At 41.5% G+C, this 25,078-nt stretch overlaps 1 protein-coding gene across 2 annotated transcripts in view; it reads left to right on the forward strand.

Annotated features, from left to right (window-relative positions):
• The window catches only part of TRPC4 (transient receptor potential cation channel subfamily C member 4), a 237,796-nt gene that overhangs the window by 147,735 nt on the left and 64,983 nt on the right, over nt 1–25,078 (forward strand). For both annotated transcript variants that reach the window (XM_006124925.5, XM_075919126.2), the window contains one exon: nt 23,197–23,533. In XM_006124925.5, the coding sequence (XP_006124987.1) occupies nt 23,197–23,533 (337 nt within the window). The remainder of the gene's footprint in view (nt 1–23,196; nt 23,534–25,078) is intronic.

Raw genomic sequence — 25,078 nt, forward strand, 5'->3', positions numbered from 1 at the left:
GCATGAAATTAAGAATTGTATCAGTATATTAGAGGGTAGAACGGGATCCCAAATTGGTTTCATTTTCTGTTACATATATATGTCGTGTGCAAGCAAAGGGGAATGTCCAAAAAGAAATAATATTATGAACTGCAAAGACAGCAGCTGCGCTCACTGGCTTAAAAAAGACTAGGTTATAAAAAACGTACCATTTAAAAACTAAACTACACGTCTTCAATTCAAACACCATTCTGTTCTTACCATATGGATGTGAACCGAGCTGGGAGGTTTTGCAACTGTTTTGTAGGATAAGGTCATAATTCAAAATGATCTGGACAAGATGGAGAAATGGTCTGAGGTAAATATCATCATCATCATCATCATCATCATCAACAACAACCATGGGCTCAACGCCCGTTGGGGTCCAATGCCTCCCTCACTATTTCCTTCCATCTTTCCCTGTCCAGTGTGGAGTGGCTTAGTTTCTGTATACTAACTCCGCACCAGTCTACAATATCATCTACCCATTCTCTGTGGGGATCTGCCTCTCCTATTTGGACCATCCATTATGCTGAATACCAAGGTCTTAACTTTTTGCTTGTTGTTCATTCTGCAGATATGCCCAAATATTTGTAACTTCCATTGTATAACCTTCTGCAGTAGGTTCTCTTTCGTCCGTATCTTCCTATATAATTCCTCGTTGGTGACTTTCTGCATCCATCCTATTCTCAGGATCTTTCTATAACAACTTCTCTCGAATACCAATATTCTTCTCTTCAAATCTTTTGTTATCACCCATGTCTCACATTCGTCCAACATGCGGCTAAATACACACATTTTCAAAATGCTCAGCTTCATTCCTAAGCTAATCGCTTTACTTTTCCAGATCATATCCATTGCCTTCAAACTCGCTCTTGCTTTCTCTGTTCTAGTCACCATTTCCTTCTTACAGTCTAGATCATACATCATATTGCTCCCCAAATATGTGATCTTCTCTACGTTCTCTAATTCAATCTGATCTACACTGATCTTCCTTCCTATTTCTTTATCTCCAAATACCATTGTTTTTGTTTTATCGATATTCATAATCAGTCCATACCGCTTCCCTGCCTCTTTTAGCACCTGCACCATTCTCGCTAACTTCTCTTCATCTTCCTCGATGATAACTATATCATCCACAAACCTTAAGTTGTTAATTCTCATCCTGTGGACCGATATCCCTTCTACCTCTTCCTTGATCTTGTCCATTGCTCTCTCTATGTGTGTGATGAAAATACTCATCGATATCAGATCTCCTTGTCTCATACCTCTACTCATTCTAAACCAACTTCCCCACTCTCTGCACATTCTCAACACTGCCTCCACATTATCATTGATATCCTTCAACAACAATATCAATCTACTATCCACTCCATACGACTCCAACACCACCCAAGTCACTTTTGATATATACTGTCAAATGCCTTCTGAAAATCGATGAAGCAATTGTAGATGTTCTTGTTGTTTCACTGAGCTTTCTTTGCTATCAATCTTATACACTCTGCATGAATAAAGATAAGATTTAAACATCTGTAGAATTTCTACCATTCTTGCATGCAGTTTATTTTTCATGTTAAGCTTTCAAATATTGAAAGTTCACATTCAATGCCTTGAACAAAAATGATAAATGAACTAATGAATTAGAAAAAGATGTTGTTATTATTTTAACCAGTAAACTCACTCAGGGATAATCTGGATGCAATTTAGCTTATTGAAAATGTTTTGAGTGAACATATGGCTTCTATTGTGAAATCAGTGCACAGTTTTAATTACGAATATAGATAATTATCCTTTGAATTTTAAACATTTATATCTGTCAGGTTATGTTGGAGCATTTTTCATGGTCAATAGGTTGAAAAGTTATGAAGTTGAATATATATATTTATGTTTGGGTAAAGCTATCTTCAGAATAGGTAAGATACAAACTTTTCACCTGCCTGACCCCAATGTGATTTGAACACATAGCCTTCTGATCTGGAATCAGACGTGCTGCTATTGTGCCACAAGGCTAGCTTGAGTAAATGGGATGAAGTTTAATAAGAATAAATGCAAAGTACTCCAGTTGGGAAGGAACAATCAGTTTCACAGATACAGAATGAGAAGTGACTTTCTAGGAAGGAGTACTGAAGAAAGGGATCTAGGGGTCATAGTGGGCCACAAGCTAAATGAGTCAACAGAGTAATACTGTTGCAAAAAAAAAGGCAAATATGATTCTGGGATGCATTAACAGGAGTGTTGTGAGCAAAACACAAAAAGTCATTCTTCCACTCTATTCTGCACAGATTAGGCCTCAATTGGAGTATTGTGTCCGGTTCTGGGTATCACATTTCAAGAAAGCTGTGGAGAAATTGGAGACGGTCCAGAGAAGTGCAACAAGAATGATTAAAAGTCTAGAGAAAATGAGCCAAGAGGGAAGACTGAAAGAATTAGTCTTGTTTAATTTGGCAAGGAGAAGACTGAGAGGGGACATGATAGTGGTTTTCAAGTATCTAAAAGGGTGTCACAAGGAAGAAGAAAAAATATTCTCTTCGGCCTCTGATGACAAAAAGCAATGGGCTTAAACTGCAGCAAGGGGATACAGTTTGGATACTGAGTCAGAGTTCATTATTCAATGAAACTGGGCTGTAAGGGACTATGGTCTTATTTGGCAACATAGTGGAGAGGAGTGTAATGAATTAGTCAGGAAGAGCGATAAGTGAGGCTGAGGTTGTCTCACTGCATAAACCAAATCTGAGATAGTGAATGAGGCAGTGGTGTGTAGCGAATGAGATCTCCTGCGTTCTTCAGTCCAGCATTCCATGGCATTAGCTGTATGGGGCCCAAAATGTGACCAATGAGGCTAAAAATAGCTGGTGAACAACAGTGTAACTCTACCGTCTAATTTGTGCACCGAATGAGGCGGAGGTCCTGATTGAATCATACGACAAGATCATATAATTAAAAATTATATCAGACACATGGGGTCTGAGGGATGGGCAGGGTGAAGCTTGCATGGGCCATCTAAACTGGGGCATTTCCAGACTTTTGAGTGCTTTGCTTTGTCACGTTAGGGCTCTTTACATTTAGTGCTTAGTGTGGAATAGGATTAGGAATGGGTTACTTAGTAAAAAGTGTAGTGCAGAAGTAGTGAATAGAAAAATTTCCTTTAAAATAAGAGTGGCTATCTATCTTTCAGAGTTACTAAAGTGGCCTTTTCTTAGAAATAGCGGAGAGGAGTTCTGTGGCACCTTATAGACTAACTGAAGTGTAGAAGCATAAGCTTTCGTGGGCAAAGACCCACTTCGTCAGATGACATGCATTTGACGAAGTGGGTCTTTGCCCACGAAAGCTTATGCTCCTACACTTCAGTTAGTCTATAAGGTGCCACAGGACTCCTCGCAGCTTTTGCAGATTCAGACTAACACGGCTACCCCTCTGATACACAGGATACTTTTCTTAGAAATGTAACTCAATGGAGCAGCAGTTTGTGCATCCATGCTGGCAATGACAGCAGTCTCAGGCATATGTCTCCCTGCAGGCGAAAAAGTGTCCTATGTACTTTCCATCTGAGAATATGCCCTCAATCCTTAAATGGTCCAAAGGGAGTGTTTGCATGTAGCCCTGCATATACTGTACAAATCTCCTCCACCTGTCTTGCTTCTTACCCTTGCGCTGCTAAGATTGTGCAGAGGATTATTTCTTTAAGAATCCAAAATTTAAAAAAAAATATTTATTTACTAAGAACTAAAAGCAAGCACTTGCATGTTCACATGAAGTCCAGCTGAACAAATATATCCATAACTTTCCGAACCATGATGTACTTTCTGGAAAGATCAGTCTGGTACAGAAGTGTAACATTACAATAAAGTAAAGGAATTTTACCACCCAATTACAGAAAGAAACTGCTGATCTAGAATTCATTTAGGAGTTCAACATTATCAGTTTGAGCCTGAACAAAGATATTAACTGGTTAACTCACTACAGAGGCAATTCCCCCACGTTTGATATTCACACTTACACATCAAAAGCTATGAATGGGACACCTGCAACCTGACACAATTAGCTTTATTAACACTGGTTCAACATTGATGGGTAACTGCTTTTGCTGTTATATATACCATGGAGTCTGTAATTTCCATTCCAACTCATCTCATGAAATGAGTTTTACCCACAAAAGCTCATGATATAATATATTTGTTAGTCTCGAAGGTAACACAGGACTGCTTGTTATTACAATACAAGGAATCTCATAAAACAGACCATTCTTATCATGCAACCACATCAGATTGCCTCCAAAGATACCACATTCATTAGTGAACCAGCTTCCAAAAGAGTGACCTAGGAGACCTCACCCTTGGGGAAAGACATTGCATGTACACAAGGGGGAAGAGGAAGACATTTCCTTTCATTTGTGCAGTTAACTTCTGTGGAGCACAGGAGACTCACAAAGCATTTATGGGCCAACAGTTACAGAAGCCAATTTCTATTTTATCAGCAGCTGATTGCCAAAACCCTCTCACTTCCCTTACCCATTAGCCTCAGAGGTCTTTGGTCCACTGTGTGGGAGATCTTAATGGGGGAAGGCAGGCTTTTAGGGAACCCAGACCAGAAATAACACAGAACCCTGGTCTGGATAGTCTTCCTGTGCCACGTTACATGTGAATCTTTGGGGAGCAGGGTTTGTGATCTGTGATTATGCTTCCTAAGCTATGTCTACACAGCTGCATTAGCTCGGAATAACTGATGTTATTCTGAAATAATAAAGCCTGCATCTACACAGCTAACAGTTATTTTGACATAATGTCTATAATGTTGAGCTGGAGGACTACTTACTAGGGGTATGTCTACACTACCCCCCTAGTTCGAACTAGGGGGGTAATGTAGTCATATGGAGTTGCAAATGAAGCCTGGGATTTGAATTTCCCGGGCTTCATTTGCATAAAGCCAGCCGGTGCCATTTTTAAATGCCGGCTAGGTCGGACCCCGTGCCCACGCGGAACGGACTAGCTACTTTGGATTAGGCTTCCTAATCAGAACTAGCTGTACACCTTGCTCAATGAGGCATACAGCTAGTTCGGATAGGAAGCCTAATCCGAACTAGCTAGTCCATGCCGCGTGTAGCCGCGCGGCACGGGGTCCGACCTAGCCGGCATTTAAAAATGGCGCCGGCCGGCTTTATGCAAATGAAGCCCGGGAAATTCAAATCCCGGGCTTCATTTGCAACTCCGTATGACTACATTACCCCCCCCAGTTCAAACTAGGGGGGGTAGTGTACACATACCCTAAGACTCTTGTAACCCTCATTGTATGAGGAGTAAGGGAAGTTGGGGGAAGAGTGTTCTATCTCAAAATAAACTATTTTGACTTAACTTGAACCATACTAATTGCATAGCTTATGTAGCTTATTTCAGGTTAGCTCTACTATGTAGACGTGCCCTTAGATACCAATCAGAAATCGCCTCAACACTATCAATCCACTCAAGGTCGTTCATTGCTCTGATGTTGACCACTGTCATTAGTAAGATCTAACCCAGTATAGAATAACAGAATACTAGAACTGGGAAGGACTTTGAGAGGTTATTAAGTCCAGTCCCCTGCCTTCCTGGTAGGACCAAGCACCATCTAGATCATTACTGACAGATGGCTGCCTAAACTGCTCTTAAATGTCTCCAGTGATGGAAATTATATAACATTCTGTAGGCAATTTATTCAGTGCTGACCCACTCTGACAGTTAGGAATCTTTTTTCCTGATGTCCAAACTGTATTTCCCTTGCTGTATTTTAAGCCTATTGCTGCTTGTCCTATCATCAGAGGCCAAGGAGAATAATTTTCTCCCTCCCCCTTGTAACACACTTTTAGGTACATTAAAACTATCATCATGTCCCCTCTCAGGGTATGTCTACACAACCCTCCTAATTCGAACTAGGAGGATAATGTAGGCATACCGCACTTGCAAATGAAGCCCGGGATTTGAATTTCCCAGGCTTCATTTGCATAAGCCGTGCGCCACCATTTTTAAATCCCAGCTAGTTCGAACCCCGTGCTGCGCGGCTACACGCAGCACAGAATAGCTAGTTCGGATTAGGCTTCTACTCGTGGAATGAGGAGTACAGCTAGTTTGGATTAGGAAGCCTAATCCGAACCAGCTACTCCGTGCCACGTGTAGCCGCGCGGCACGGGGTTCGAACTAGCCGGGATTTAAAAATGGCAGTGCCCGGCTTATGCAAATGAAGCCCGGGAAATTCAAATCCCGGGCTTCATTTGCAAGTGCGGTATGCCTACATTACCCTGCTAGTTCGAACTAGCGGGGTAGTGTAGACATACCCTCAGTCTTCTCTTTTCCAAACTAAACAAACCCAGATCTTTCTTCCCTCATAGGTCATAATTTCTATACCTTTAATCATTTTGTTGCTTCTCCAATTTCTCCACATCTTTCCTGAAAGGTGATTTCCAGAAGTGGACGAAATAATCCAGTTGAGGCCTAACCAGTGCAAAATAGAGTGGAGGAATTACATCTTGTGTCTTGTTCACAAAACTATAGTTAATGCATTCCAGAATGATGTTTGCTTTTTTTTTCAGCAGTCTCCTACTCTTGACTCATATTTAGCGTGTGGTCCACTATGACCCCTAGATCCATTTTTGCTGTATTCCTTCCTAGATGGTCACTTCCTATTTTGTATCTGTGAAATTGAATGTTCCACCCTAAATGGAGTACTTTGCATTTATCCTTACTGAACTTCTTCCGATTTACTTTAGATTGTTTACTTCAGATTTACTTCAGATTGTTGTTTGTCTGTTTTGACAGCCTTAAGAAATCACCATGTAAAGTTCTAAAAACAATTAGTAGTCCTGTTGCACCGTAGAGACTAACAAAAATATATGGGATAATGAGCTTTTGTGGATAAACCCCACTTCATCAGATGAGTTGTAGTGGAAATAACAAAATCCAACATAGGTTATTGCTTTGGCTGTTATATATGTCAATTGTGGGTCCCATGTTAATAAAGCTAATTAAGTGGGCTGGATGTGTCCCATTCATACCTTTTGATGCAGAATTCTGAATGTCAAAAGCAATGGAAATTGGCTTTGTAGGTCATTAACCAGTTATACATTTATTCAAGCCCAGGTTGACAGTATAAAATTTGTAATTCAGAAGTCTCTCTCTGTAACTGTATAGTAGAATTCCTTTGTAGAAGAATGGCTAATTTTAAACCCATGATTGAGTGACAAGACATAGGTTGTAGATCAGGGGTGGGGAACATTTTTGGATTAGAGGTCGCTGACCCACAGAAAAATCTGGCAGGGGCTGCACATAAGTGAGAAACAACCAAACCCTCACTAATGTGACCCTTGGAGGGGGGAGCCCCAAGCCTTAGGGGCTGAATCAAAGCAAGATGGGGCTGCATTCAGCCGTTGGGCTTTAGGATCCCCACCCTTGTTGTAGATTGTCAATGATGCACTGGAAGGATTTAAGCTGGGGGCTGTAGGTGATGACCAGTGATGTTGGGCCTGTCTTGAAGTAGGTGACTTATGGGTACTTTTCTGACTGTCAGTCTCTTCCTTCACTTGCCCAGGTGGGTATTTTAAGTTTTAGGAATGCTTGATAAAGATCTTGTAGATGTTTGTCTCTGTCTGTGGGATTGGAGAAAATCCTGTTCTATTTTAGGGCTTGGCTGTAGACAATGGATCATGTGGTGTGTCTTGGAGAGAAGCTAGAGGCATGTAGGTAAGAAAAGCAGTCAGTAGGTTTCCAGTATAAGCTGGTGTATACGGGATCATCATTTATTTGTACTGTAGTGTCAAGAAAGTGGATCTCTTGTGTGGATTGGTCCAGGCTGAGGTTGATAGTGGGGTGGAAGCTGTTGAAATTCCACTGGAATTCTTCAAGGGTCTCTTTCCCATGGGTCCATATGATGAAGATGTCATCAATGTAGCATAAGCAGGGGAAAGGTGCTAGGGGATGGGAGCTGAGGAAACATTGTACGAGGTCAGCTATAAAAATGTTGGCATATTGTGAGGCCATGCAAGTGCCTATAGCAGTGCCACTAACTTGAAGTTATAAATTGTCCCCAAATTAGAAATAGTTGTGGGTGAGGACAAAATCACATAGCTCAGCTGCCAGGTGTGCAGTGGCATCATTGGGGATAGTGTTCTTGGCAGCCAATAGTCTATCATTGTGTGGAAAGTTGGTGTAAAGAGCTTCTACATCCATAGTGGCCAGGATGGTATTTTCAGGAAGATTACTGATGCTCTGTAGTTTCCTCAGGAAGTCAATGGTGTCTCAAAGGTAGCTAGGAGTGCTGGTAGCATAGGGTCTAAGGAGAGAGTCAACATAGCCAGATAATCCTGTTGTAAGGGTGCCAATGTCTGAGATATGGGATGTCTGAGATTTCCAGGTATATGGCTACTGGGTAGCAGATAAAATGTTACTGGTCGTGCATCTAGGGGTCTGTTTGTGAAGATTTGGTACCAAGCTGTAGCAGGGAGTTTTCTGAGCAGATGGTGGAGTTTCTTTTGGTATTCCTCAGAGGGATCAGATGAAAGACCTATAGAATCTGGTGTTGGTGAGCTTCCTGGCAAGCTGGCATGTAAAGTTCTGTATGCACAATAGACATTTGAACCAAAAGGGGCTTGAGTGGGTAGCATAGGTTTGCATGTACCATATGCTATGAAATATATCCGGTAACACCAGTTCTATTTTGCACCTGTTATAAATAGTGAAGAATTGTACAAAATGCAAAGGTTTCTAAAGGCATAAAAATATGCTGCTGAGACTGAAGAATAATGTTTTGATTTGTTCACTTGTTACTGTTATGTACCTTTGTTTATTGAACCTTGGAAGGGACAATCAGCAGAAGCATTATTTCCCTCTTTCATCCTTTTGCCCAGCAATAGAGATCAGAAAAGCTAACAATACAGGCAACAACCCTTCATTGTCACAAATTATGAAGAATGTTTGGGATTTATACGAGCTGAAAAAGAGCTAAGTAAATACTTTGGCTGCTGTGTGGCACCCCTCCCCCCCCCCCCGACACACACACACAATTGCAGTATAAATGTTTGAAAGTGGCTAAATAGTGGAAATACAATCATTGGGCAATAATATGTCTTGATATATGAAGCAGACAGGCCCTCTTTGTTATCGAATGGAATCACCATTGGTAGCAAAGAACTGACAGTAGTAAGGGCCTGCAGCTCACCTGCATACCCACTAGCTTAACCCCAGACAGTCTAATGAGCACACCTGGGCCCCAATTTAGCTGGCTGATTGGTCCAACTTTTGGCTGATGATACCAGGTGATCTAGCTCTTAGAACCACCACCACCAGCAGCAGGGTGTTGGCTGGTCAAATTAGATGCCTGTAGCTATGTTAGCTCCTGCCTTCCCTCGCTCCAGAAAACCTGTTTCTGACCCTTAACTTCAGGTTTGGACCCTGGGCTTGACCCTTGGCTCTGATTCCTAGTTCTAACTCTGGATTTGACACTTGTTTCTGTTTCCCTGCTCTAGATCCCTTCTCCAACCCCGCAGCCTGCCTCCTGCTCTGATCATTAGACTAGATGCCTATATCCCAACCCCAAACAGTATCTCTGCAATATCTAGAGTATCTTCCATACTAGTAAGGGGAGAAAAAAGCAAGTGATACTGCTCTTACTAATATTTGGTTTACATAAAACAGAATCCGCTTACAATAATCCCATAGAATACAGAATATAAGCACTGATGCGATTTTCAGATTGTTATGCATAAAACCCACATCTACTAGATATGCTAAAATAGGGACTGTACCTCCTTTGGATTATCTAGTTTAACTTAATCTCTGAAGCTAAGAGGCACGTAGTTTATAGTCTATCTCTGAAGATAATAAGAATTTAAAAATTGTTTACCACTGTAAGGTTTTTAGTTGTTGTTGTTTACTACTCAGAGTCTAGGGCTTAATGCTTATGACAACAATATAAAGTGTTTTGTACTCCACTACTATAAAAACTGCAGCAAGAACCTAATTACAACTATATTGCACTGTTTGTATACTCACCTGTAAATCTGTCCCAGTGAATGTGTTTCCTTAGACATTGGGAAGTCTAATGCATAATTATATTTCCATGCATAACTAGCTCCTAAGAGCTGTATTCAATATTCATTGTGTTTTTAGGATATTGAATACAATCACTGTAATTATAGATAAGCCTTGGCTGATTTTAAAGATGTTTTAATAGTTTGCTGTTTGGTGGTTCACTCTATTGGGCAGTTGAAATCATCAATCATCAATTTGATGTCTGACAAATAATATTAAAGTGAAGAGCTGTAGCATCTTCATTTACGTAATGATCATAATTTCTCAGAGTTAAGTTTGTAAAGTTTTTTCCTTTTGAATTTGCCTGGGTTTTTTAATTCCCCCACCAAAGTATGCTGTATGTTAAATTATATTTTACTGTAATAAGTACTGGGGCATATTCTGATTTCAATTATAGCAATGCAAACAATGGTTTTAAAATATAAGATCAAACTTTGGTCCACAGATCTGAGAGAGGAAATATGTAAGTAAATTGCAGATTGTACCTGAATGGAAGAGGTGAATGAAACATGAGTAATTACTTCATGAGCAATTATTTTCTTTCAATCAATAATTAAAAAATATTACTTATTTGGAATTCCTGTAGCCCCCCTCCCATCTTCTATGCTTTACACTGACTACCACCAACAACTCTATGCCAAACACCACTGCAAAGACTATCATCCTTGCTTGTAAATCTCAGACTTCAGTCTCCTCTTCGGGCCTCTCCACTTATCTGTCTTTTCTCTTTGGCATTATATGAAAGCTTCAAGTGATTGATTTTCTGTACAGCTGTCCCCTTTCAGTATCCAACCTCTTCTCTCCTTATCTGCTCTTTGAGCAAATAGATTGGAATTTGTGGAACTGAGTCTAGTGCCTAATGAAAAAGAATTTTCACTCACTGGACTAGGAACAATTTGGGACAGAAAGGACTTGAAAAACTTGGGTTGTCATAACAATTCTGTAACTTTCCTTTAAGTTCTACAACACTGAGCCTAATTTCCCATTGCCCTACACTAATGCACACAAGCAATTGCAAAGTGGATCTACAGTGGTAATAAATCCCAATGCTTGTATTTTACACTCATTTGGCCCTTGTGTAAATATTTACACAAGGTTCAGGAAAATTGAGACTCTTACCCATGGTATTTTAAAAGAATTCAGAATGCACATGTCACGATAATCACTTAGGGTATGTCTACACTACCCTGCTAGTTCGAACTAGCGGGGTAATGTAGGCATACGGCACTTGCAAATGAAGCCCGGGATTTGAATTTCCCGGGCTTCATTTGCATAAGCGGGGAGCCGCCATTTTTAAAACCCCGCTGGTTCGAACCCCGTGCAGCGCGGCTACACGGGGCTCGAACTAGGTAGTTCGGACTAGGATTCCTATTCCGAACTACCGGTACACCTCGTGTACACCTCCATGTACCGGTACACCTTCCTCTAACCACCCTGCACCATCAAGCCCCGCGGCCCCTGACCCTTCCCAGCTCTGCTTCTGGCCCCCCTTCCTCCCAGCCCCCCTTCCTTCCGGCCAGCCCCATGCCCCCCCCCAGCTCTGCTTCTTGTCCCCCCCCCACTTCCTCCCAGCTAGCCCTGCGGCCCCTGGACCTCCTCCCTGCCAGCTCTGCTTCCTGCCTCACCCCCCCTCCCATCCGGTCCCTCCTCCCCCATGATCAAGTGTCTGGTTTTTTGGCGGGGTCTCCCTGGTAACCCTACATTTCACATCACCAGTCCTCAGTGTGCCTATAGAAGGCAAAAGGGAAACTCCCCTTCCTAGGCACTCTATAATGACCTATTTATGTATAAAAACATCAAGCAAATAGTCTATAAAGAGCTATCAGACTAACAAAACATGTGGATGGTATCATGAGCTTTCGTGGGCACAGCCCACTTCTTCATAACTCAGGTCATCTGAAGAAGTGGGCTGTGCCCAGGAAAGCTCATGATACCATCTACATGTTTTGTTAGTCTATAAAGTGCTACCAGACCATTTGCTTACTGTTTTTTTTCTGTAACAGATTAACTTGTCTATCTCCTGAAGCTCCTATTTATGTATGTAACCTTTGTAACTCTTATTAGTGGCAGAGTGAAGACATTACACAGGCTCTTGAAAGAGTGGGTAATAAAAATGTAACAATTCAAGATTTTAATCTTTCGGACAAAGCTGATTTTTATACTATATGTCTGTACAGCTCCTAGTACAATGGGACTCTGATTGGAGCATCTAGGCATTGCAGTATTGCAAGTAGACCATTTGTTTAAAAGAGAGCACTTTAGTTCATTAATGCATTTCTGAAATCCTTTGCGTATTTCCAGGATTTCAAGTCATTATCCTCATCATTATGATCCTGGGTATATAAACAGAGAGACTTCAGTCTCAGTCCTAAAAACACTTATTCACATGTTCAGCTGTGAGGATGTGAATTGTTCCTAAACATGTGTGTAAGTGTTTGCAGGATCAACCTTTCTGTGGCTTTCTCTTTATCTGATGTTATCCGTAGTATCTGAGAGAGCATTTGTTGTCTTCATGTAAGAGGACTGTTAGCCCCTTACTAAAACTCAGTGGGAGTTTTTGGTTGGCTAGCTTCCAGTACCAAAAGGGGAAGGGTCCATGAAAAATCAGGCTCCTGAGACTGACAGACCCCAGAGATGACGGAAAGCAGCCAACACTCCAGCTCAGCCTGATTGACAGGTTGGACGGGCCACTGAGGAAATTAGGAGGCCAGGTCCCATCTTCCGTGTGAGCTGGGATTTTCTGAGTCTCTCTGAGAAAAGGAGAGAGCTACGAAGAGCAGCAAGGAGAGCAAGCTGTGTGGAGAGACAGACCTGCAGTGTCAGAGCCAGAGGCCCATACAGCCCACAGAGCGCAGACCCTGTGCTAAGAAGCAGACCTGCAGTGACCAGAGAGCCAAAGGGTCAGAGAAATAACATAAGGAGCTGGAGGCTGGCAAAGCAGCATAGTCTGCAGCTGGGTATGGTGAGCAGCTGGGACCAGCAAAGTGGGGGGAGAGGCTCTGGGCAGGGAGATGCCACCAGCCTAGAGGCCCAGCAGGCCAGACTTGGAGAGGGATTGTAACTCCAACTGGGAAAGGGGTCCTGCCACCTAGAGCCTGAAGTTGTGTGGTCACTGCCAGAACAAGTATGTCCATCCTGCAGCCCTTCCTTCAGGAGGGCCTGAGAGAGCTCTGGGACCTATAAGGAACAGACTGTGAACTGTCCTTACACTCTGCAGACTGCTGTTTGTGATGTCCCCGTGCTACCGAGCGGGGCTATGTGTTCTCATTTAACCTTTCTCATTTTTCCTTATTCTTTTATTTTAAATCAGTTGCTGTTTAATAAATTGTATTTGCTTTGATCTGTATGAAATGATCACTGGGTCAAGAAAGCATCCAGTGTCCAGAGAACACCCCGGAGTGGGCACACGCTAGCCCCTGCCTCAAGTGACTATAAGGTCGGGGATTAAGCACCAGAAAACCTGGGCCCAGCCTTGTTGGGATTTCGAGGACTCTGCTTTCGGAAAAACTTGCCAGCTGTCTATACTGGCCGCTTGAATTTCCGCAAGAACACTGACGATCTCATATAAGATTGTCAGTGTTCTTGCGGAAATACTATGCTGCTCCCGTTCAGGCAAAAGCCCTCTTGCGCAAATGCTTTTGCGCAAGAGGGCCAGTGTAGACAACGTGGTATGATTTTGCACAAAAAAGCCCCGATCGTGAAAATGGCGATCGGGGCTTTCTTGCACAAAACCGCGTCTAGATTGGCATGGACGCTTTTCCGCAAAAAGTGCTTTTGCGGAAAAGCGTCCGTGCCAATCTAGACTTTCTTTTCCGCAAATGCTTTTAACAGAAAAACTTTTCCGTTAAAAGCATTTGCGGAAAATCATGCCAGTCTAGATGTAGCCGGGTAGTATAGAAACCAGGAAAGTTCCCAACAATAGCAGGACCATTCCCCTGCTTACATTTAGGAAATAAATTAACCTAAATATTACTGCAGCAACACTACTGATCAGAGTTAAGTCAACAACAATATAAAACTTGAGAGAGGCCTGTCTACGAGGGATGTAAGTATTCAGCAATTTAGTCTGTGAGACTAGAGCGCACAAGCTTGCTATGCTGGAGCATTGTATATGGACCCTGATACCATGCACTGAAAAGAATCAGGCCTGTAGGTAAGATTTGCAAGAAGGAATTCAGAATTATTTGTAATAAGGTAGAATCATTTGAGTAGACTAAAGCAGAACTTACCAGTGGTATCGTTGCTGGAAAACATCCTTCATGCTGCTGAAAGGTTTTAGGAACACATTGCACATGAAAATGAGAAACAGTGGCTGCTAATACAAAGGATCAAGAAATATCATGTCAAAGAACACATAATGTAACACAACAGGTGCAAAAGAGGTTATTGATACCTTAGAATAGGTTTAAGAAAAGAGAAATAGACTTCAAAGAAAATATTCTGACATAAATTGTGCATGCCTAATAAACCACTGAGACAGAAAAACTACTTTTTCATAGTCATAAAACATTAAGGTAGAAAAATGTAAAAATGATCATTTAATAATTATGGCTACATTTCAGAAAAAGTACTTAAGCATCAGCCTAATTTTGAACACATGACTATGCCTAATGACTTCAGTGAAGCAAGTGACATGCTTAAATTTAGCTATGTGCTAAGTCAGTGTCTAATTTACCTGCAGTGAAGAATCTAGTAAATATTATACCGAAATAGAATAGTCTCCTCCAGACAAACAATTGGGATATGCTACAGGTGCTGACCCATCAATGTATGGTTATCTCTGTCATAGTGTGTGTCCTAAACAGGTTTATCAAACCCACAATTCGTATGATTGCCTCAGGCTATGTCTACACTGTGTTTATTTTTCAGAAAAAGATACACAAATTGAAAACCACAATTTGCGTACTTTTTTCCGCTTGTTTTTTCAGAATAGGCTTTTCTGACGTTTGGCCTGTCTACATGGGGCCAAATGTGGGGAAAACCTCCTCTTTCAGAAGATCCCTTATTCTTCATAAAATTGGTCTGAAAAAGTGGGCACATTCCCTGAATGTGGCAATTTTTCTGGGATACTTTCAGTATCCCGGAAAAACTCTGCAGTCTAGACATTGCCTCAGTGTAAGATCCTAGGTTCAAAGTTTCCTAGTAGTGACATTATATGACACATTGTAAGAAGGTCTGACATGTATCTTCTGTGAGTAGCTGCTTCAACAGCTTCCGTGTTCTCTCTCCACTCACCATTTCCCAGCATTAACATTAGCAGCAATTCTATGACTCATAAATACACAGACATCAGGCTACCGATTCCAGTTTTACAGACATTTTGCACAGATTGCTTTTGTGCTACTTCAGCCAGAGGCTGAGCAATCCATTCCTTGATGATTAAGTAGCCTTCTGATGAGCCACTTACAGATATTGCAAACTGTACATTGGAATACCAGAAAGCAAAGAAATCATACCAGGCTGATTTTGTAAACTGAACTTTGAAAATCATAAATTGCCCCCCAGTAATGGTCAAACTTGAAGAGCATTCATGAAGGCTTTTTAGCATAACAGGAGATATTTTGGAAGTTCTGCTATCCAAATTATTGTCAAATAATGGAGAACATCTGACATTGGTGAATATGAAACTTGTTAGATTTACGAACAGTCAATATTCTTGTCCTGGTGGAGTCACTGAGGCTAATGAACTATATGAAGATTAAACATATATGAATCAATGCTGTCAATGACTCTTGGTCAAATTTTTAAAGATATTTAGCAGAGTTGGTAAAAACAATTCTTTGTAGGCTTTTCATTTGTAAAATGCAGTTTCATCAAAATTGAAGATTTTAGTGTATGCTCAAAGATTCATAGATCCTAAGGCTAGAAGGGATCAATGTGATAATCTAGTCTGACACTTATAACAAACTGTAGAGCTTCCCCAAAATAATTCCTAGAGCATATAGTTTAGAAAAATAACCACTCTTGATTTAGAGATTGCTGGTGATGAAGACTCCACTGGAGTCCTTTTAAAATTATTCAATGATTAATTAATCTCTCTATTAACATATACATTATTTAAGTCTGAATGTGTATAACTTCACATTCTGGCCATTGTATCATGTTCTAAGAGCTCATTATTACCTATTTGTTCCCCCAGTAGGTACTTACAGACTGTGATCAAGTCACACCTTAGCCTTCTCTTTGTTAAATAAATAGATTAATCCTCCTTAAATATATCACTATTAGGCATGTTTTCTAATCCTGTAATCCAATTTCATGGCTCTTCTCTGGACACTTTCTGATTTATGAACATCCTTCTTGAACTGGGGCACAAGAGCTGGCACTATTCCTACAGATGTATTTGCATCAGTGCCAAATACAAAGGGAAAATAACTTCTTTACTTCTACTTGTGATTTCCCTGTTTATGTATTCCAGGATCACTATGGGATTATGGCATTATGTCCCACTGGGAGCTCATGTTCTGCTGATTATTTATTTATATTTATTTAAAATATTTTTACCCTGCCCCTCTATATTTGAGGTGGCTTATAAAATTTTAAAAACACATAAATATATAGAAAGTAAAATATAGGATCCCAAAGGGGGGGAAACATTAAGCCTGCTAAAACACCTCAAGAGGAGGGACACACACAAACACACACACACCCTAAATACCAATAAGAGCACGGGTAAAAAGGATGGCTTTGGTCTGGCGCCAAAATAGTGCCAACGTTGGTGCCAGGTGAATGTTCCGGGAGAGAGAATTTCATAGCCTATGGGCAAAGGCTGAGAAGGCCTTGCTCCACAGAGATGTCAACCTTATCTCCATAAGTGGAGGAACACAGAGCAGAGCCTCCCCAGCCGACATCAATTTCTGGGCAGGTTCATGTAGGAGGACGCGGTCCTTCAAATACCCCATTCCCAATCTATTTAGAACTTTATAAGTCATAACCAAGACGTTGAATTGTGCCTGCAGACATACTGGAAGCCAGTGCAGCTGCCGGAGCACCGGCATACTGTGCTCCATGTAGTGAGTATTAATTAAAATTCGAGCAGCCGCATTCTGGACCAGTTGAAGCTTCCAAAGACTCTTCAAAGGCAGCCCCATGTAGAGCACATTACAATAAACCAATTGGGATGTCACAAGAGCATGAATTACTGTAGCCAAGTCATTCTTATTCAGGAAGGGTCACAGCCGGCAGATCAGCCGAAGCTGCCCAAAAGCACTCCTAGCCACCAAGAAAATCTCATTTTGAAATGTTAAAAAGGGGTCCAGGAGGACTACCCCTGTTCTTAAAAAGGAGTGAGTGTGACCCTGTCCAGAACAGGTAATACACCACATTCCCAGACAGATGGTTTCCTGATCCACAGGACCTCAATCTTATTTGGATTCAGCTTCAGCCTATTTGACCTCATCCAATTCATCACTGCCTCCAGACACTGGTTCAGATTGTTCACCTCCATACCTGGATCCAATGTCACATAGAAATAGAGTTAGGTCTGCATATTGATGGCACCGTCTTTTAAATCTCCTTACGACCTTTCTCAGTGGTTTCATGTAGATGTTAAATAGCATAGGGGACAAGCTGGAACCTTGCGGGATCCCATAGCACAATCGCCATGGGGTCAAGCAGCAGCCCCCAAGCTCCTCCTTCTGAAAGCATCCTGACAGGTAGGACCAGAACCACTGCAAGACACTGCCTCCTATACCCAGCTCCACCAGGTGCTCCAGAAAGATATCATGATTGAGGGTATCAAAAGCTGCCAAGAGGTCCAAGAGACTCAACAGGGATGCACTCCCCCTGTCTATTTTCCAGCATAAGTCATCTACCAGGGCAACCAAGTGGTTTCTGTTCCAAAATCAGGCCTGAAGCCAGACTGAAATGGCACTAGATAATCCATTTCTTCCAAGAAAGCTCGGAGTTGCAACACCACCGCACACTCAAGTACCTTACCTGCAATGACCAAATCTTTTTCTAAGTCACTGTTTCCCAAGATAGAGTCCCCCCATCCAGTATGTTCTGTAACATTCTTTGTTCCCAGAATTATACATTTACGTTTAACCTTATTAAAATGCATTGTTGCTTGCACCCCATTTATCAAGCACTCTGGATCACTCCAAATCAATGACCTGTCCTTACCATTATTTACCATTACCCCAATTTTTGTGTAATCTGTAAACTTCATAAGGGATGACTTAATGTTTGCTTCCAGGTCTTTCATAAATAGCATAGGGCCAAGAACCGCTCCCTGTGGAATCCATATGGAAACAAACCTGGCTCAATGATGATTTGCCATTGACAGTTATATTTTGAGACCTATCATTAAACCACTCTTTAATCCATTTAATGGGTGCCACATTCATTTTATGACATTCTAGTTTTTAATCAAAATGTTATGCAGAATCATACCTCTTGCAGAAGTCTACGTATATTTTGTCCACACTGATACTTTTATCAACCAAATTTGTAATCTTATAAAAATGTTACCAAGTTAGTTTAACAAAATCAATTTTTCCTAAACTCGTCAATTTTCATTAATTATATTACTGTCCTTTAGTTCATTATTAACCAAGTCCTCCTGCTCTATTATCTTGCCTGGGACTGATGTCAGGCTAACAGGCCTATAATTATCTGTGTCATTCTTTTTACAAAATGGCACAACATTAGCTTTTCTCCAGTTTATAGATCATCCTCAGTGCTCTAAGACTTACTGAAAATAAAGCTTCTGATGGGTAGCTGGGTTAGTCTGTAACTGGAAAAACATAAACAATGAATAGTCTAGCAGTGTGGGTATAATCCAATTCTTCAGATGACTGGAGTATTAGAAGTCCAGATCCAAGAATAAATAAGGGAAGGTGGAGGGAAAGGGGGAGAGAGAAAAAATAATGAATTGGATTGCTCAAGTTACAAGAGATTGATGAGAACAATTTGAACCTCTATAAGTACCCATTGTTTCTTTGGTTAAGTCATTAGGATGTGGAAGGTAATGTGTGAGCCAACTGATATCTTTATTCATTCCTCTCTGATAAGAATCAAAATTGTAAATTAAGTTCCAACCTTCAAACAACATAGATTAATAATAAAGCATACTAGCTATAAATGTATTGAGTAGAACCTTTCTGAAAAATCCCCTGGCCTTTTTCATTTATAACCACCAGTATTCAGTGAGTAATGTACTTCATAGAACCATAGAACACTAGGACTGGAAGGGACCTTGAGAGGTCATCGAGTCCAGTCCCCTGCCCTCATGGCAGGACTCTTTAATGAGAATCACACAGAATGGGGCCAAAAAGAGGGCTTGAGTAGTGGGAAGGGGCTGTGGGTTGATGCACGGGGATGGGTGCAAGAAGGGGTGAGGACTCCAATAGGAGAGAAGGCTCTGGGATGGGGCTGGGAATTAGGTATTTGGGGTGCTAAAAGAGCCTCTAGACTGGGGCCAAAAGCTTTGGTGTGTGGAAGTGGCTTCAGGGGAGGGGGCTGGGGTTTGGGTTCAGGGTCTGGGCAAGGTTTAGGATACAGGAGCAGGCTCAGGGGTCTGGGAGGGAGTCGGGATGCGAGAGGAGCTCAGGGGTTGGGCTCTTGGGTCTGTGAGGGATCTAAGATGCAGGAGCAAGCTCAGGGTTGGGATGTGAGGTCTGGGAGGTAGTTAGGGTGCAGTAGGTGGCTCAGGGTTGGGGCAGAGGATTAGAGTGCAGGGCACTTACTGGGGCAGTTCCTATTGGGGGTGCAAGGGGCTCTGCGCTGCCCCACTCTCCCCTGCAGGCACCTCCCAAACAGATCCCATTTGCCATGAGAGTGTGGGGTGGAGACAAAAAGCAAGAAAAGCAGAGGGGAAGAGCTTTATGGCTTCTCAGTGCCATGGCTCCAGCCTGGGGCTGGGTGGGAAGCGGGGGGAAGATGAACTGATGCACAAGGAGTTGCTCCCCACCCCACCAGGAAGGGTAGCCAGGAACACAGGGTCTTTAGTGGCTGTGGCCCAGGCCTCAGGCTAAGGGAGTCCCCCTTAGCCAGGGGCCATGGGTGGCAGCCCTATAGCCCCTTTTTTAATCCAGCCGTATCTGTATCTAGACATGGTGCTTCATGGATTATGTATTATATCTCTGCCTATGTCCACAGCTCACATGGTACTTTTATACATGTTTTGGTGCACACAGTTATGCTTGTCTCGTTATTATTACATCCGTTAACTTGTTTAATATACATTACATGAATGTGTCATTGGTACAGCTTGAACCTCTCTAGGTCATCACCCTCAGGACCTGACTGGTGCTGAAACACAGAATTTGCCAAACTACAGGAACACCATAATGTCTAGCAGCTTTACCAACACTTCCTTGGCTTACTGGGAAGCATTTAGAGACAAATTAGAGCTAAAGAACAGCACAGAACACTGAGAGCCAGGACTGGTGGCTGTAAACAAACTTTAAGGGATCACAGAAAACTTGGCCAGACCCATGATAAGTGGATATCCAGCTAACTAAAATTATGCTGGACCACAGATGTTCCCAGACCAAAGAGTGCCAGACTGGAGAGGTTCAACCTGTATTTTTATATGGAGTTACTTTGTGTTTGGCATTTATTGGAAGAGGAATTCTAGGTCATCGTTTTCATTTTGTGGTTGCTCATAAACTAAACAAATAAGGAAAAGATAAATGGGAGATGCGTGTGCTTCTTTCATGTACAATTTGTATTTAAATTGTGTGTCAGAGGTTCTTGATGTTAATTGGTTCCTGGAGAAGTGGACGTGATTTCTTTCAAATCATGAAGATTCTTTAATTACAACTGAAGCCTCAGTGAAAATGACTCAGTGAGCAAATCCAAACCTGCCCTGTAAAGAGAGTTTCAGAGAATATGAAACCCTTCAAAACTATTTCCCAATTGTATTGAAACTTCTGAGTTGGAGGAATCTCAAGGGACTCTGCTGTTGGAACATAGCTTTCATTTAAAAATAAAATTCTAGCCTTTTTCATTGTGAGGATGGCCTTGAACACAAAGCTCATTATCAGCCAATATAAATTGATCACTTGGCTTGACTGAAACAAGCATCAGGCCTACGCATCTGCAATAGGAAACTAGTTGGGAATGGAAACCAACTCACAGTTTGAATGGGTGTATCCCAAGGACTATCTTCCTTATCTTTGCAAAAATCCCTAGGTTAGCCCTGTGCATGCAAGACAAGAAATCCATCTATACTGTATCCTCTCTTTGACTGCAGTCAGTACCAGGTGCTTTTGAGGGAACGGCAAAAGCTCACAGAGTGGACAGACAATTAGAGGTTAGCCATTTTGCTCATATATATGAAGAATTCATCATTTGGAAAGCCACAGTTTTCCTTTATCTTGATCATGTAGTAGCCATATGGTCCTGAAGGAAAGAATCATGTTTGGGTGTTGGGGCAGAACAAGTTTTATAGGCCAGCTCAAAAATGTTCCAGTTGGTTAACAAGCCTCATTGTTACATTAACATTTTGATTTCATTTTATATTAACATTTTAGCCCTTTTTGAGTTCAGCAGCTGCTGCTCCTACAGCTGCTGTTCCCCAGATGTGCTTGATATTGGCAGAGCACTGATGCAAGTGAATCCCCTCCAGTGTCTATCACAAAAGCTGCACATCACCATTCTTGCCAGGCTCTCTTCCCAGCATTGCATAAGGAGGAAGAGTGGTAGGACCAAGCAGCTGTAGAACTGAATGTATTTTCTAAAGTTGCTACAACCCACTTGTCTCCCCAACCAGGCCTTCCTGTCCAACTCCAGCCCACACTTTGAAGAACCTAGAACCCTCCTTTCCCCAGACGCCTCATTACTATCACCAAGGATAAGCTTATTTCTCCTTATCCACCCCGACAAGCCCAGGCATACCTGTTTCCACTGCAAAGCTCAGATTAGCCAAGGAAAAGCTGTTCCTTTTCCTGCCTCCCCATATCATGGAGGTGAGTCCTGGAAAGGGGAAGAAGTATGAAAATGATGATTTTTTAGGAACTGAATTGATATAGAATTGGCAGATACTGTGGTGAGAGGAAATGAACATGGAGCCGTCAAACTTTGGCAGGATGGGTAAAAGTTTTAAATTCAGGGAATGTGACGCATTGCCAACTCTGGTGGAAATTTTTTGATGGAGACCTTATTAAAACATTTGGCAGCACAACACGTTGAAACATGTTTCTCTAACTGCATATAATATTATTCCAGGCAGCTCTAATTTGAGATAAACATATGGGAACCTTTAGGACTTAGTATTTTTCCTAATGAAAGAGACAGAGAACACTGTATGATTTTTTCTTACATAAGAGTAAAGGATGAAAATTAATATGTGAAAGATTTGCTAAATAGGGGCAGTGTATATTATGGATTGCAAATTCTTCATTTCAATATATCTATATAGACTTTGTCCAGTATTCTGCTAGATAGACCTAAATTAGGGAATTGTCATGGAATGTGATAAGGAAAAACGTTTTTGGTTATTAAATTTAATTTTACTTTCTGAAGACGTTAAATTAGAATCCTGCAACAACAATAATACTTTGCATTTCCATAGTGACTTTTATCCAGTGACCTTCAAGTTCTGTTCAAGGGCTGTGAGAATAATGGTAACTCTTTTTTTGGTAATATGCAGGTGAATTGAAAACAAATGTTGATACATCCATGTTCACAACCTGTTTGTGTCTGATTTTCATTTGCACTTGAGAACTTAAGATTTAATAGCAAATATACTTTTGAAAAGTGAATTTTAAGAGTTAAAAATGTGTGCTGTGCCACTTCTGGGGGAGCAACATGAGAGTATTTCCTTTGGTAGGCACCATTTCGCCACAAAGTCCCTGGCTTACATGGAGGCATACAACCAACACCATCCTTTAAGATAAGATAGAGATGTCTTGAGTGCCACAATGGGGCTGCACCCATTCCCCCTCTCTTCTGTCATGTGCCCTGTTTCCAACGACTGGCTTACTGGAAAAAGGAGGGGTTTATGAGTCCTTGCTTACAGGGATTTGCATAGGCTGTGCAAATAGCATGGTTTTGTGTCAAGAACATTCCTCTGTATGCACCCAAAAGCCAATAATGTCCCTCAAGGAGACCTGTGCAGGAAATAAATGGGAAACAGTAACATGAAACTGATTTTGTCCTTTTCTTTCTTTCCTTTTAGTTTGTTGCCCAGCCTAACTGTCAGCAGCTGCTTGCGTCCCGCTGGTATGATGAATTCCCAGGCTGGAGGAGGCGACACTGGGCAGTGAAGATGTTGACATGTGCTGTGATAGGGCTCCTTTTCCCTGTCTTCTCCGTGTGCTACTTGATCGCTCCCAAAAGTCCATTAGGGCTGTTCATCAGAAAGCCATTTATCAAATTTATCTGCCATACTGCATCCTACCTGACTTTCCTGTTTCTGCTGCTTCTTGCCTCTCAGCACATTGACAGATCAGACTTGAACATGCAGGGGCCACCGCCAACTGTCGTCGAGTGGATGATATTACCGTGGGTCCTGGGTAAATGTATTACTAAAGAAAATATAGTGGAAAATATGAAATACAGATATATTTTGCAAAGATAATTGAAGCAGGAATGCACATTTGAGTATTGAATCATAGAATTTTCCATAGTAGACCTATAGGCCATCTAATTTAGTATTTGGTAATTGCAGCAGATAATTCAGGGGAAGGTTAAAAAAAGCCAGCATGCTCTTGGCCAGTTATAATTCTATACCTTGGTAGAGCAAGAGGGGAAGGTGCATGGAATTTTCTTTCTGACTTTAGCTGATGATTAATGTATTCACTATAGCATGAGGATCAATAATCTTCATGATTTCTATCCCCTGTAGTGCAGATTCTATTCTGATTTATATCAATTACTAATTTGAAATTGACTATACTATTCAGTTTTTTAAAAGTGAAGACATAGCCAGAGAGTATTTCTATACTACGGAGAAGATCAACCCTCCAGAGGTCGATCTTCTAGTGTTCAATTTACTGGGTCTAGTGTAGATGCCCAAATCAAATGCTGAGGGCAGCCCCCACCAGCATGCTGTACTCCTCATTCTGTGAGGAGTAAGGGAAGCCGATGGGAGCATATGCTCCTGTTGGCCTCCCGCAGTGTAGATGCTGCGGCAGCTCAGTTTGAGGTAATCCGAATCCAGCTATGCAAAATGCATAGTTGGATGGCGTACCTTAAGCCAACCTACCTGGTCTAGTGTAGACCAGGCCAGAGTGTATTGTTACTAGTTTTAGATATTACAGAAGGTCACAGCCATATCTCACCAATTATAACCAAAACTGGTCAGAATTGTTCAATATGCTTTTTCATTAAAAACATACCTTTTTTCAAACATGTTTTTTCTGTAAAAAATTATTTACTACAGCTAGTTAACAAATTTCTGATAAAACATTTTGCCACCAGAAAATGGGCTTTTGTTAAAGTCACAAGTTTCCATGTTAGGGAGAAAGGGGACAGGAATGATTTCCGCTGAATTTTCTTGTCTGGAAAATCAAAAGTCAACCTTTATGCCTGGCTTCACCCAAAACAAAACATTTTATTTGGGTCACCTGATTATTAACCTCTGTTTGCCAGAGAGGCTGCAGTGCCTAATGGGAACTGTACTTCTAGTTCCCTCATCTCCCCAATCTTGCCTTTGATCCCTCCTTACTAGCCCAACTACATCTGCCAGGATGTAGCCTAGTTGCTCTTTTATTTTGATTCAGTTTAAACAGATTCCTAATCAAATCATGCTAGACTACAATAAGCCAGGTTTAAACCCCAATAGGAGTGTTCACGCAGAGGGTCGCACCTGTTCATTACATTGGCTTAAAATCACAACTTTAGTTAAACTGGAGCAACTGCTCAATGTCAAAGCTACACACAGATCCTTCCTCAAGATAGGCCCCTGACTTTCTTTCCATCCTCACAGTTTTCTATGAAGTACTGCTCTCTCCTTCTCCACAACCCTTCTTAGACACCTTAACTGCTTCACCTTCAAAGGAAAATGGTGATACATTTTATATTTTTGGCCCAAGTTGAGTGGTCTGATTATTGTTGAT

The sequence above is a fragment of the Pelodiscus sinensis genome, chromosome 1 (genome assembly GCF_052426305.1).
Source record: "Pelodiscus sinensis isolate ZL-2025 chromosome 1, ASM5242630v1, whole genome shotgun sequence".
NCBI classification, from domain to species: domain Eukaryota; kingdom Metazoa; phylum Chordata; order Testudines; family Trionychidae; genus Pelodiscus; species Pelodiscus sinensis.